The 13002-nt window shown below is 64.0% G+C and overlaps 1 protein-coding gene across 1 annotated transcript; it reads left to right on the top strand.

The window, feature by feature from the left end:
* The first annotated feature begins 537 nt into the window (after positions 1 to 537).
* On the top strand, positions 538 to 9541 carry IRX4 (iroquois homeobox 4). The gene is made up of 6 exons (XM_031442862.2): positions 538 to 712; positions 4788 to 4932; positions 5431 to 5682; positions 6401 to 6513; positions 7353 to 7681; positions 8132 to 9541. The coding sequence occupies exons 2-6, from the start codon at positions 4888 to 4890 to the stop codon at positions 8953 to 8955; spliced, it is 1563 nt and encodes a 520-aa protein (XP_031298722.1). The 5' UTR covers positions 538 to 712; positions 4788 to 4887; the 3' UTR covers positions 8956 to 9541.
* Positions 9542 to 13002: the final 3461 nt, after the last annotated feature.

Genomic DNA, 13002 nt, shown 5'->3' with positions numbered 1-13002 from the left:
TCCCACAGTGCCCAGCGCCCACTGCCCTGAGAGCCAGCCTGGTGGGAACCAGTGTGGACCCAGCGGGAAAAGTGTTCTCCCTTGGGGTGAAGGGACAGCATCAGGGGAGGGGCAAGGAAGAAAGGGGAGCCTGGGAGCAGGACCCCAGCCTATTCCGAGGAGAACCGGCCAAGCGGGGACTTGGGGCTTTGTGGGGGGAGGGAGGGACTCGGGGAACTGTCTCCTGGCTCCTCTCCTTAGGCTCAGGAGGCCCCCAGGCGCAACGGCCTGGGCGCAGGAGGGCCCTGAGGGCCCATGAGGAGCCAAATCAGGCTCTCCTGTTCTGGCTTGAGTGTCCTCTCAAACCAGAGCGTACCCGCCCGACCAGCCCTCGGTGTCCCTGCCCCCACCCCTCACCCCCCACCCCGGGCGCCTCCGTCCCGTGCACCCCGCGCGGGCCGGGCGGAGGGGAAAGTTGGCGAGTGCGCGGCGCCCGCGGGGGAAAGCGTTAATGGGCGGCCGGGTGGGAGCAGCGCGCTCGCTCGCCCACGTCACGCCGGTGCGGGCTCGGCTGACGACCGCGGCGCCTGGGGACGCCGGCGCGCTCCGCTCGCCAGGTGCTCCGCCTGGAAATGTCTCCATTAGTTGTCGCCCGCTCCCTGCCCGAGCGCGCGCGCCGAGTGGCCGCGCAGAGCCCTCGCGGGCGGCCGGTAGCGGCCCGGCGCCACCGCAGGTAGGCGAGGTCCCCGCACCCGCCCCCGCCCCGGGGTGCCGAGACCCCTCCCCCCGCCGGGGAGGCGGAGGCTCCGCGCGGCCGCCGAGGGGCGCGGGTGCCGGCGACGGCGGCGACTCCCCGGTGCGTCCCGGGCTGCGCGCTGCTCCCCGCGGCCCCGGCGCCCGAGCGGCGCGGCGGGCGCGTCCCCGGCGCAGGTAGGGAGTGGGCTCGGCCGCGCAAACTTTGCGAGGATGGGTCCTGCGCTGCAGGGCACAAAGTTTGCTGCCCGCCGGTGGGGTCTCTGGAGGCCGCCGCGTTCGCGGCAAGTTTCGGGAACGGGGGTCGCAGGCGGGCGCGGGGTGCGGGGGGCGACGCGGGGCTGGGACCTGCATTCCGACGCCCCTCTCGGGCGGCGCCCTGCGAGCGAGCGGGCGAGCGGTGGGGCCGAGGCGCGAGAGCCGGAGGGAGCCGGCCGGAATGCGGGGCCTTTCGGGAGGATTCAACCCGTGCGCCTGCAGCTCGCCCACTGGTTTCGCGGGAGACCCCAGAGAAGCGGCTGCGAAGGCGCAACCTGCCAGCCTCGGGGTTGGCGAGTGTGGCGCCCGGACATCTAGAACGCCTCTGAGCCCCGCACCCCGCCCGCCCGGGCGTCCGCGAGCAGCGGGCAGCACGGGCTCCCCAGGGGCTCGGCCCTATGCCTCAGAAAAGAAGGCCCCAGTCTGGTGCTGCGCGCTCCTGCCCCCGCCCTCTGGCTGGGGTCAACTTCGCTGGGCTGGAGAGAGGCCCCCGCCTCCGTGGTGGCTCTGGGTGCGGGATTGAGGGGGAGTGGGGTGGCCTGTGGACTCCGAGGACGGCCAGACTCTGGGGGCTCGGCTAGTCTGAGGTGTGAAACCCCACCGGGAGCAGAGGAAGGTCAGGACATGGCCTCTCTCTAGAGGCCCTACGTGGTTTCGATGGCCGGCCGACATCACCCCACAGCCAAGAAAGGGACCCACAGGCCCCTACCCTTTGGGGCCAACCATCCTCAGGCCCCCTCGTCCTGGGTGTCTCTCGAACTCAGCAGACCAGTGGGGGCACCTCACGGAAGCCCAGCTGCTGCCCTGCCCATGGGGAACTGCGTGGTTCCTGGTGGGTCCTGTCCGCGGGTGTATTTAGAACCAGGGTTCCCTCGAGGGTCGTGGGCTCAGTAAGCCGAGTCTACACAAGTGCATTTAGCTGATGATGCCTGAGATTCTGACACTCTGTCTCCTTCTGGAGGGAAACCAGGGTGCCTCAGCTTGAGGCTGGGCCTTTCAGGACAAAGATGACCCCCAAAGTACCCAGGCTCTGGCAGACCTGTCTCAGCCAAGGCACAAGTTGTCAGTGGGATGTGGGGGTGTGCACCCGGCTGGAGACAGATGGGGCTAACCCTGCCTCCGGGATTGGATAGTGGGGGCTGGGTGAGCAGCCCTTAATGTAGCCAGCTTCCCCAAACAGGGTGGCTAGATCGCTGTGCAGCAGTCTGGCAAAGTGCAGCGGGTGTGGGATTTCAGGATCAGTGAAAGAGGCTGGCCTGAGAGAACCTGGCAGGCGGGTGGGTGGGGACCAGAGCATATATTCACACACTCAGGCTGGAAAGGAAAACAGAACATAGCAGTGACGGTCAAAGGAAGCTCCGGAAACCCCTCCCCCAGAAGCCCCCAGGGACCAGCTGTGCCTACCGCCCTCCAAGGGTGAACAGTTCTGCTCAGAAAATGAATGGTCGCATGTTCGGGTCCCCAGAGCTATGGTCAGGGTCTCTGGGGACCGAAACGCAGGTCTGGGCTTAGCCCCGGAGCCCCGAGGCACTGGCTGCTGGGACCTGGGTGGTAGCTTCCTCTCCGCCAGCTGAGCGCTCAATCTCTGAGGCCGGGACCATGGCCAGGGGAAGGGGGTGAGGAAAGGATGCTCAGTGCCACCCTCCCGTAGAGACCGCTGCTCCCAGAGTCCCCGGCCACCCTGGGCTTGTGCACCTCCCTCCACCCGCACCCCTGCCCTCATTACCAGGAGAGAGTGAGTTGTTTGTAAACAATAAATAATGGAAAGTAGCAGGATGTTCGGCAAAAGCCTCAGCAGAAGCCAGAAAACTGGAAGGAGAAGGGAGGAGGGGGGGTGGGGGAGGGGAGGAGGAGGAGGGCGAGAGACTTGAGAGATTCATTTCTGCCCAGAAGCCCCAGTGGCTAGTTTCTTATTATTTACAGGAAGGTGATATTAGCAATTCAGGTGAGAAAGAAATAAACACGGCCACCACGAAATCAATACAGAATTCAAAAACAATTATTAATGTCATTTGATTCGTGTTCTTTATATATCTCTCCCGGCTACAGACGCTAAACTGTCTGAATAATTTGCATGGAGCGGCTATTCATTACTTCCGATGATTCTCCGTTGCAAGCAGCTCGGACGTGGCCGGCTGCGGTCCAACGCGATCGGAGAACTCGTATTTTCATCTGTAAATTAAAGCAATTACGCAGCAGATATTATATGATGTGTACTGTGGTCTCCAGATAGTCATCAATCACCTTCAACCGAGCTGTCAGAGCGGGCAGATTTCGTTTCTGGGAGGCAGGTTTGCAGCTGGGGAGAGGGCGAGGACGCCACCATTAATTAGAGGGTGACCCTGGGGCGATTCACAGGTCTGAACCCAGGAATCTTTCCCAGCAAGTCTGCGCAGCGCGCCGTGCGCGGCTCCCTCCCGGCGACCGCGGGAGGCCAGGCCGGGCGAGAGCGGCTGGGACGAGCCCGGACCCCCGGAGGGCGGCGGCGCGAGGCGGGAGCGGGCTCGGAGGGGCCCGGGAGTCCCCTTACCGCCAGCGCGCTGGCCTCCGCGTAGGACTCGGGCAAGGTCCCAGGGCCGGCCCGGCTGGTGAAACGCTGGGGTGGGCACTCGACTGCCCCCGGACCGCTGCCTGCACCCTAAGCAGGGAAGGGCGTCTCGGCCCGGCGCCCAGCGTCCCTTCCCCCGGAACGAGCCCTGAAGGTCGCCGGGAGGCGCGAGCGCAGCGGGAGGGGCCCCGGAGCCGAGTCGGGAAACCGGCTCGTCCTAGCGCGCAGGGCTGTCTGGCAGTCCCGGGTTTAGCCGCGAGGGGCAGGGGGAGGCGGCTGAGGGAGGGCGGCCCGCGGAAGGGGTGGGGTGAGCAGGAACTTACTGGGCGGGGGAGTGGCTCCCCGGGGACACGGGGATGAGAGTGGCAAAGCCTCTTGCCCACCGAGCCCCGGGGCGCGGGCTCTGGGGAAGCCCGACCCACACACGGAGGGTATTACGACCTCCAGATGTCGCCGCGCTGGCAGCCGCGCTGGGTCTGGAACTCCATTTCCGTGCAGGGTTCGAACTGGCGGGAGGCTCTGCTGAGCCCCGGTTAAACAATGGTCGGCCCGCGCCGCCCGCCGCCGTCGCGCCGGCCCGCGGAGCCGCCTGCCTTCCACCTGGAGGGGCGCGCGGAGAGCCGAGGCCGGCCGGGCGGCCGCCTGCGCCAGCGCCGGGCTAATTTTAACTGTTGATTACATCTTCGGTGAAGACTCACTCGTCTGTCCCTCATATGTCTCATTTGTAATTGAGACTAATGATTACAGTGGGGTGGGAAGGAGCAGCTGCTCATTAATTAATTTCTAATTAAAAGTGCCTTCCGTCCTCGGTGACTAAGGAGAAACACCGTTCGTCGGGGCGATATTGACTCCTCGAAGGAAATTCATTTGTTCCAGCCGTGCGCCCTCCGCCCGGCGGCGCGGCCCGCCTGTCCCGTCCCCGCCCCGCCCGGCCCGGCCGCGGCCGAGTGACCCATGCGTCTGCTGCCAGACCTGGCTGCGCGGCGTGGGGCTGACGTCAGAGCCTCCGCCGCTTAAAGCCGCGCACCGCTGACTTGACGGATTCGAACGACTCATTTTTTTTCCTTTTTTGCAAAATATGTATTTGTGTCGCCGCTGCGAGGCCGTTCGGTCCCAGAGCCCCCTCGAGGCTCCGGATTGTGGCGCTAAAAGGATCGCCGCGGCCGCCGAGACGCACTTTCCTACCCAGTTAGAAAAGTTTGCGGAGCGTGTGGCTGAATTAACCCGCTCTTCTGCTTCGTCCTCCCAGCGCCTAGAAGCCGGCAGCCCCGGAGCAGTGGCCGCGGCACGCCGACCCCCGCTCGTAGGACCCCGCCGGCCGGGCCAGCCGGCCCCGGGCCGCGCCCGCCATGTCCTACCCGCAGTTTGGGTACCCCTACTCCTCGGCACCCCAGGTAAGGGGGCCCCGCGAGCCGCTTGGAGGCGGGCTATCCAGCGACCCGCTCTCGTTCTCCAGCAAACAGGGCCTGTGCCACGCGCCCCTCGTGTCATGTCCCGGGGAGAGCTGAGGCGCTGAGAAATTGCGACGGGCAGGACCCTCATTTCCCGCTTTGTTTGTCGTCCACCCCGAGCAGGGCCCTGAGCCTACGCCCTGGGGGGCGGGGGGCCTGGGGACCCGGGAGAGACGCGTCACACCAGGCCACGTGCCCTGCGCCTTTGGAAACCCCAGGAGCAGGGTATGAACATTACTAGCCAGGGCAGGCTGGGCCCCACGTAGCTGGAAGAGGCCAGGTGCACAGTCTCGCCGCCAGAAGAAGGAACGCGCAGCCCGGTGTGGACATGGGGCGCGCACTTCTGGACGACGCATGGGGCGGACGGAGGAGGTGCAGGCCCCCAGGCTGGTGCCGGTGCCCGGGGGCCTCGCCCTTCCTCGCGGCTCATCTTCCCCTCAGTTCTTGATGCCCACCAACTCCCTGAGCACGTGCTGCGAATCGGGCGGCCGCACGCTGGCAGACTCCCGGCCAGCCGCCTCGGCCCAGGCGCCAGTCTACTGCCCGGTCTACGAGAGCCGGCTGCTGGCCACCGCGCGCCACGAGCTCAACTCGGCCGCGGCGCTGGGCGTCTACGGGGGCCCCTACGGGGGCGCGCAGGGCTATGGCAACTACGTGACCTACGGCTCCGAGGCATCGGCCTTCTACTCGCTGGTAAGGGGGGGGCGTGTCTCAAACCTTCCTGCCACCTCACCACTCCCCCACCCCTCGATTTGCCGAACTCACTTTCCCTGTTCTCTGGAGGCAAGGGCTGAGGAACCTGGACCCCGGACTTTTGGGGGTGGGAGAAGCACACCTTGGCTTCTTTCAACTTGCACCACCTGGCCTGGTCCTTCAGAGCACCACCAGCCCCCGGGGTTGGGGTGTCCTGGCAGGTGGGCCGTTGTAGTTAATGTTTTCGGCTCACTGTTAAGTTCTGGTTAGATGTCTGGTTCCATGGGAGCTCGCCCTGGCCTGCTCCCCACTAGCTGCCCTGCCCCGTCACTCCTCCCAGTTGCCCCCGCCTCCCTGCCCCAGCTCGGCTCCTCCCCACTTCTCGCCTCCCTTCTCCTGTCCAGTCCCCCTCCCCTCCCTCCACCCTCCTCCAGTCCCTAGTTGCTCACCCTTTTCTCTCCCTCCTCCCTCCCTCCATTCTCTTTCTCCTGTCTCCTGTTCCCCACACCTCCCAACTCTGCTCTCCTCCCTCCACGTCTTGGGGCTCCTTGGCTGCCTGGACCCCAGGCAGAGCCTGGGAAAGGGGGTGCAGGTGGGGGTGGGGTGGGAGCTGCCCCTGGGTCTGTGGGAAGCAGACAAGAGCCAGGAGGCTTAGGGGAGGGGCTGGAGCTGGGTAGACTCCCAGAAGCTGCGACCCCAGGCTCATGGGCTCCTACAGAACAGCTTCGACTCCAAGGACACTCCGGGCTCTGCTCACTCGGGCCTCGCTCCTGCTGCCGCCGCCGCCTACTACCCCTACGAGCCGGCGCTGGGCCAGTACCCGTATGACAGGTGAGGAGTCCGGCCCTCCCTGCTCCCCATGGGCCGCCATTCCCACAGCCCCTCCGAAAGGTCGGGCAGCAGGAGGAAGCCCACTCCTGGGGTGGGAGTCCGGCTGGCCCTGGGTTAGGCCTAGACCCACCCCCTTGCCAGCCTTGCTGCAGGGCCCAATGCAGTAGGTGCCCCCTTCCCCGCCCCCATGCCGTCTGTCCCGACTCCCAGAGACCTTGCTGCAGATTGCGTTCCGAGGAGGCTTGTCCTGCTGCCCAGGCTTCCTGGGATGCTTCCTTGCACCCTGGGAAGGGCAGTCCCTGTGATGTGTCTGGGCCTGGCTCACTGCCCCGTGCGGGGCCAGAGAGGGGAGTCCTTGCCCACCAGCAGATAACATGCCTCGTCAGAAAAATGTAACACGGAAAGTCAACGCAGGCCCTCCGGGCACTTTCTCCCCATGGGCGTTAGTGACCACTCCTCCCCACAGGTGTTGATGGTTGGGTTCACCTCTCTGTGAAGTGCTGTCTGAGTTTCAGGATCAAAAGGGTAGGAGAAAGGCAGGGTGAGGGAACTCAGAGAAACATATGTCTAGGTGGAGTCACAGAGACCTGGCTGGGCCTTGTGCCATGCTCAGCTCCACCCGGGGCCTCTCGGCTGGAGAAGGAGCCCAGGCGCCATATGCGTTCAATCAAACATAAACATTATCTCTGCCCTGGGGCCACAGAAGGCGGTGCCTTCCTGCGTAAGACCCAAGTCTTTCCACCATAGACACACCCCCACTGAGGGCCCGCGTGGGCCTGGCCCTGGCCGCCGGCGGTGCAGGGCCCGCTGCCGGCGCCCCATTGCCCAGCTGTCTCCAGGTACGGGACCATGGACAGCGGCACGCGGCGGAAGAACGCCACGCGCGAGACCACCAGCACGCTCAAGGCCTGGCTGCAGGAGCACCGCAAGAACCCCTACCCCACCAAGGGCGAGAAGATCATGCTGGCCATCATCACCAAGATGACCCTCACGCAGGTCTCCACCTGGTTCGCCAACGCGCGCCGGCGCCTCAAGAAGGAGAACAAGATGACGTGGCCGCCAAGGAACAAGTGCTCGGAGGAGAAGCGGCCCTACGCGGAGGGCGAGGAGGACGAGGGGGGCGAGGAGGAAGCTCAGGAGCAGCTGGTCAAGAGCACCAAGAGTGAAGGTGTGTGGGAGGCTGGCGACGCTGGGTTGGGGCCCCGCGGCGCCTGCCTGTGCCTACTTGCAGTTCTAGGACCTCTGAAGGCGTGGAGCCGGGGCAAACCCTCGGGGTCTAGGCTGCAAAGGAATGAACTGGCCCCGGGTGAGCAAGGCCATGTGCACGTGTGGGCCTGTGGCGGTGAGCCAGGAGAGTGCTTCAAGATCCAAAATCACATTTAAAACATTAGACCCCAGCCCCACTGATAGGAGGCAGAAATCAGCTCTGCCCTGGTGGTGTTTTGGGGACCAGGAGCCTCTGAGGAGGTGGGAGATGGGTAGGAAGGCGTGGGTGCTTTCCTAGCTCCAGGGTTAAGCCCCACACCAGGGGCTCAGAGTGAGGAAGGGGGAGTGGGGTGCTGGTTACCCCATCATCTGTCTCCCTTCACTGGTCACACACTCTCTCCCCTCCCCGCAGAGTCCATCAGCAAAGAGAAGGATCTGGAGCTCAGTGACTTGGAGGACTTCGACCCCCTGGAGGGGGAGCCCTCAGAGTGCGAGCTGAAGCCACCCTTCCAGCCCCTGGATGGAGGCCTGGAGCGCATCCCCACCACGCCTGATGGCCCCAGCGCCCCAGGGAAGGAGGCCTCAGGCGCCCTCCGGATGCCCCTGGCTGCCGGGGGTGCGCTCATCCTGGACCAGGACCTGGAAAGGGTGCGGAGCTGCGTCCGGAGCTCAGCAGCTGGGCCGGAACAGCAGCCAGGCGCGGGAGGCGGCCCGCAGGCCTGCGAGGCCAAGCTGGGCTTTGCTCCGGCTGGGGCGCCGGCGGGCCTCGAAGCCAAGCCGAGAATCTGGTCCCTGGCACACACGGCCACTGCGGCCGCTGCCTCTGCTCTCGGCCAGACTGAGTTTCCCTCGTGCATGCTCAAGCGCCAAGGCCCCCCTGGCCCTGCGGCCGCCTCCTTGGAGCCCACCTCCTCCTCACCCACAGCCCCGGCCCCCTCCGGCGCCCTGGACCGGCACCAGGACTCCCCGGTAACCAGTCTCAGAAACTGGGTGGATGGGGTCTTCCACGACCCCATCCTCAGGCACAGCACTTTGAACCAGGTCTGGGCCACCGCCAAGGGCACCCTCCTGGACCCGGGGCCGCTGGGCCGCTCGCTGGGGACAGGCGCGAACGTGTTGACGACATCAATGGCCCGCTCCTTCCCGCCCGCCGCGCCCCACGACACCTCTGCCGCCGGTGCCGCCAAGGAGTTGCTGGCTGTGCCCAAGGCTGGCGGCAAGCCCTTCTGCGCCTGACTGGCCGGGCCCCTGAGGGAGGAGGAAGCCGGCGCTCAGGCTGCAGGCTCCAACGTGGCCGACCCCTTTTCTACCGAGTTTCCAAAGCAAGGCAAGGGCGCGGCAGAGCTCAGGCCACCAACCACCCTAGAGGGAGGATCTGAACTCAGTTTCCCAGGGTCACAAACAAGCCCCCAGCTGTCTGTGCATCTGGGCAGGAGTCAGTTGGCTGGGCCACTTCCAAACTCGGGGACCTGGCAGGATAGGGCGGCCCTCAGAGCAGCGGGGAGACACCCTGGAGCATAAAGTCTATGTCCCAAAGTTCATGCGCAGAAGGCGTTTCGTCCTGAGGCCTGTTTGTCTTGCCGTCTCTTTTGGATTTGAGGCATGCCCCTGTTCCTTGCTCCCGTCCCTCAGCCTGCAGACCCCCGAGTTCGTCCTCAGCACACGTGATTTTCCCCAGCAGCACTCCCACCGAGTTCGCACCACTGCACACTCTTCACGCGATAAAACTGTTTTTTAATGTATGTTCACACTAGTTATTGCCTGCTTCAGAGGCTAATATAACAAAACCAATAAAACCGAGTGATGGTGTTTGCATTGCAAAGTGAATGCATTTGAAACCCAGGGATTTGGGAACTTGGAAGAGGAAAGGTGCTGGTCCCCAAGGGAAGGAGTGGGGGGGCCGCCACCCCAGATCCTCACTCGAGTCGCCTACAGGGCAAAGCCAGTGTTCACAGGAACAGTCATGGTGAACTTTCAGGGTTCTGCTGAGCCCCTGACAGGAGCAGAAGGGAGACCCTGAACTTTTCAGCTCCCCCCATGGCCAGGCTCCAGGACTTTGAGAAAGCAGAAGTCTCTTCAGTTAAACTGGAATAACTTTTAAACGTCTAAATCCCCCGGGACTGTGCCCTGTCGGGGCGGGGAGCCTGCCGCAGACGCTGCTCGGCCCCTGCTTCATGGGAGTGAGGCTCGTTCGTCGCCCTCCTGGCCTCCTAACCACCCCCTCCCTCCAGGGACCTGCTGCTTCGCTGTGAGCCTCCACCTTTCCGAAAGCCTGCGCCTGCGGCTCCTGGAGAAGGAAGCCCTCAGCGGGAAGGGAGGTGGGGCTGGAAGGAATGGCCGGGGGCGGGGCAGGAGGATGTGAGCCCTGGTCCCTGCAGACCCCTGGCTTCTCTCAGAAACCCGGTTCCCCCACACCCTCCCCAGCAGAGCCCAGTTCGCTGGTGGCCAGCAGCTACGGTCTGGAAGGAAATCACTGGCTTCCTCCCAAAGGGGAACGCTGCGCCTCCCTCCCCCCCTGCTCCGCCCCACTCCTCCCTTGCTGCCCCCCGCCCCATCCCCCGCCGGGTGCCTGGTCCCCAGGGGGCTGGTGAGCTTGCACTGGACTCAGGGCTCGCCCCTCGCCTGCAAGCCCTCTGCTTAAGGCCCTGCTGGGCTTCATAGAAATCCCGGGAGCCTGCAGGGCCGCAGCGGCCTGGAGGTCCAGGAACTCGGAAGTGGTGGCCTTTGGCCAGTAGGCAGGCAGACCAACAGCCGCAGAGGCGCCAGCTGCGGGTGCGCCGGTGGGCAGCCGTCAGGGGACAGCCCAGGCTTAAGCTTTCTTCTGTGAGGGGCTGGGTGGCACCGGGCGGGGCCTGTGGGGTCCTGGGCCCCTGGAAGAGACCAGGGCAGGCCGGGAGCCCTGGGAAGTGGGCCTGACGGGCCTGGCGTTGGGAGAGTTTACGGCCCTAGAGAGCGAAACGGCATGCGACACCCCCAGCGGTGGGGCCCTGCCGGCGGACCCTGGCGGACCCGGCTCTGAGTGATGGGGCTGGAACCCCAGGCCTGGAGCGCCAGGCGCAGCCGCGGACCCTGCGCCCCGCCGGCCGCGCAGTAATTGGATTGTATCCGCCCGGCGCTGTCACCGTATTGACTTTCGCTCTCTTGGATGATATTATCGAGATTCGGGAGCTCGACGCCGATGTGTCTGTCAAAAGGCTGCGGCGGGAGCCCCCGGCCTGGCGAGTGAGCATCAGGCAAGATAATTTGAAGTGAAATTTTCATTTTGACAGTAAACCCCTCGATTTCTAAAGGCTGCGCGCTCCGAGAGCCTGCTGGTAGGGGGAGGCTTTGCAGAAAGCCCGCGTCTTAGACTGAAAAGGGCAAAAGAACGCGAATTAGTTGTAATAGATAAAAGGGCAAAAATAAAGAGTCAAGGGGACTTGACAGTAATAGCGGAAGTGGAGTCTCTGGGGAGACGCTGCTGCGAGGCTGGGGCGCCAGGAATTTTAATGCGCTGAGGGCAGCCGCCAAGCGCGCCCCCACCCAGCCCCAGACAAAGCCAGGCATTTTCAGCAAAAGCAAGGCTTCTCTGACGCAGGGGGCTTGACGAAGCACAGGAGAGGCTGTGGAGATGAAAACTCCAGGCTTGGGCCTCTGCGGGGCCCCAGGCTGTGGGCCGAGGGTGGCCAGGCTCGCGCTGCGGACCCGGTTGGATCTGACTCCAGATCCTTCCAGAGCAGGCCCTTCCCGGAGCCGGCCCCCAGCCCAGAGGGCTCCCGCTGCCAGAGCGTGTTGCCCTGGGGACCTCAGGCTCCAGCCATCGCTGCGGCATGGTGGCCCCGCCTGTCCCTGCAGACCGGGCTGTCAGAATCCCACTTTGCCGGAGCCTCCGGATCTTGGTGGAACTGGCCAACTGAAAGGGTTTATTTGATTAAACTGAAAAATGATGTAAAATGAAGATGTCAAGTGGGGAGGGAGGATTCAGCCAAACCACAGGGGCGAATCGCCCCAAAGGATGCCTCCAAAGGTGGGGCTGTCACTTGGACCCAGCTCCTTTTACACCCTCTGGAAGGATCCTGGAGAAACTCTCACCCACCCTCCGGCCGATCCTCACGCGGCAGGGATGAGGGGACCACAGCGTGAATTTTAGGAGTGGTGGCTGCGGGGAAAGGTCGCTGTCCGTGCAGCGGGGCCCCACTTCCCTCCCGGGGAGGCTGTCAGAGAGGAGCGCTGGGGACCGAGGCTCTCAGCCGTTCAGGCGTGGCAAATTCAAACACACCAAGGAGGGGATGCTAAATTAACGGCGCTCTTTACATAGGGCCCAAATAAAACTGTAATCAGCGGCGCGTTACTTTTCATTAAGCGAGTCTGACAGCGGCGTATCCAGACCCGACAGGGAACAGGCGCGGGAAATATACGGCTCTCCCGCCGGCCGGCTCAGATAATTCCTTAAGCACCATTAACAGCTCTTAGCCGCGGGAAATGGGCTCCCGGAAACCGTCTCCGAATCTAAAAGCTTTATCGACCCTCCAACTGCCGCTGATGGCTCCATTTTTTTTCTTTCTTCTTTCTCTTTCTTTTTTTTCCCCTTTTTCCCTTTTTTTTTTTCTTTTTAACCGAAGGGAGCGACGTCTAGCAAGGTAATGGAGTTTGACACGACACTTTCTTAACTAGAGAGAGAGGCAGGGAAGCCAGCCCTTAAATGATATTTAAAAGGCAACCAATTAAGATTTAAAGTGGCCATCTCTGGAGATTGTGCACGGATTCATGCCCCGGCTCTTCCCGGGGCTGCGGACACCTGGCCGCCGCTCTCTCCCTCTTCCCTCCGCCCGCAGTCTCTCTCCTCCTGCTGGGTCTCTCTGTCGCTCTGCATCCTGCAGCTCCATTCCTGCCCCCTCTCTGTGGCTCCCGCGCTCTCCTAAAGCGAACAGAAGAAAGAGAAGCAGCAAGACCTTCCAGGGCTCCATCCCTTCCCGCAGAAGGATTCTTCCGCTTGCCCATGCGGAGGCAGGCGCTCCTAAATCAGCTGACAGCAGATTAAGGGAAACTGAGGCTGCCCATCCCCTACCCTCCCCCGCCTACGTCGAGCTGGCCACGTCGTCGGCAGCCTCTCTAGTGGGTGCGAGGCCCAGGTTGCAGGCACCCACAGTGGACGGGCCTCCAAGCAAAGCAACAGCCTGGGCCAGGGTAGGGGCGGGGGCCACCATTAATATGGGGGGTGTGAGAAGCTGTGAGCAGCCCTCAAACCACAGCGTCTTTGGAGCTGGTGCGGCTGCGGAGGGGTCCCGGCTCGCTCCCTGCACC

This window comes from Camelus dromedarius, chromosome 3 (assembly GCF_036321535.1).
Source record: "Camelus dromedarius isolate mCamDro1 chromosome 3, mCamDro1.pat, whole genome shotgun sequence".
Lineage (NCBI taxonomy): Eukaryota > Metazoa > Chordata > Mammalia > Artiodactyla > Camelidae > Camelus > Camelus dromedarius.
This window is presented reverse-complemented; position numbering and strand designations above follow the sequence as displayed.

Coding starts and splice junctions, on each gene's coding strand:
- IRX4 (XM_031442862.2), top strand. CDS start 4,888: ATGTCCTACCCGCAGTTTGGGTACCCCTACTCCTCGGCACCCCAG. Junction 4,933..5,430: donor CCTACTCCTCGGCACCCCAG/GTAAGGGGGCCC, acceptor TCTTCCCCTCAG/TTCTTGATGCCCACCAACTC. Junction 7,682..8,131: donor CAAGAGCACCAAGAGTGAAG/GTGTGTGGGAGG, acceptor CCCTCCCCGCAG/AGTCCATCAGCAAAGAGAAG.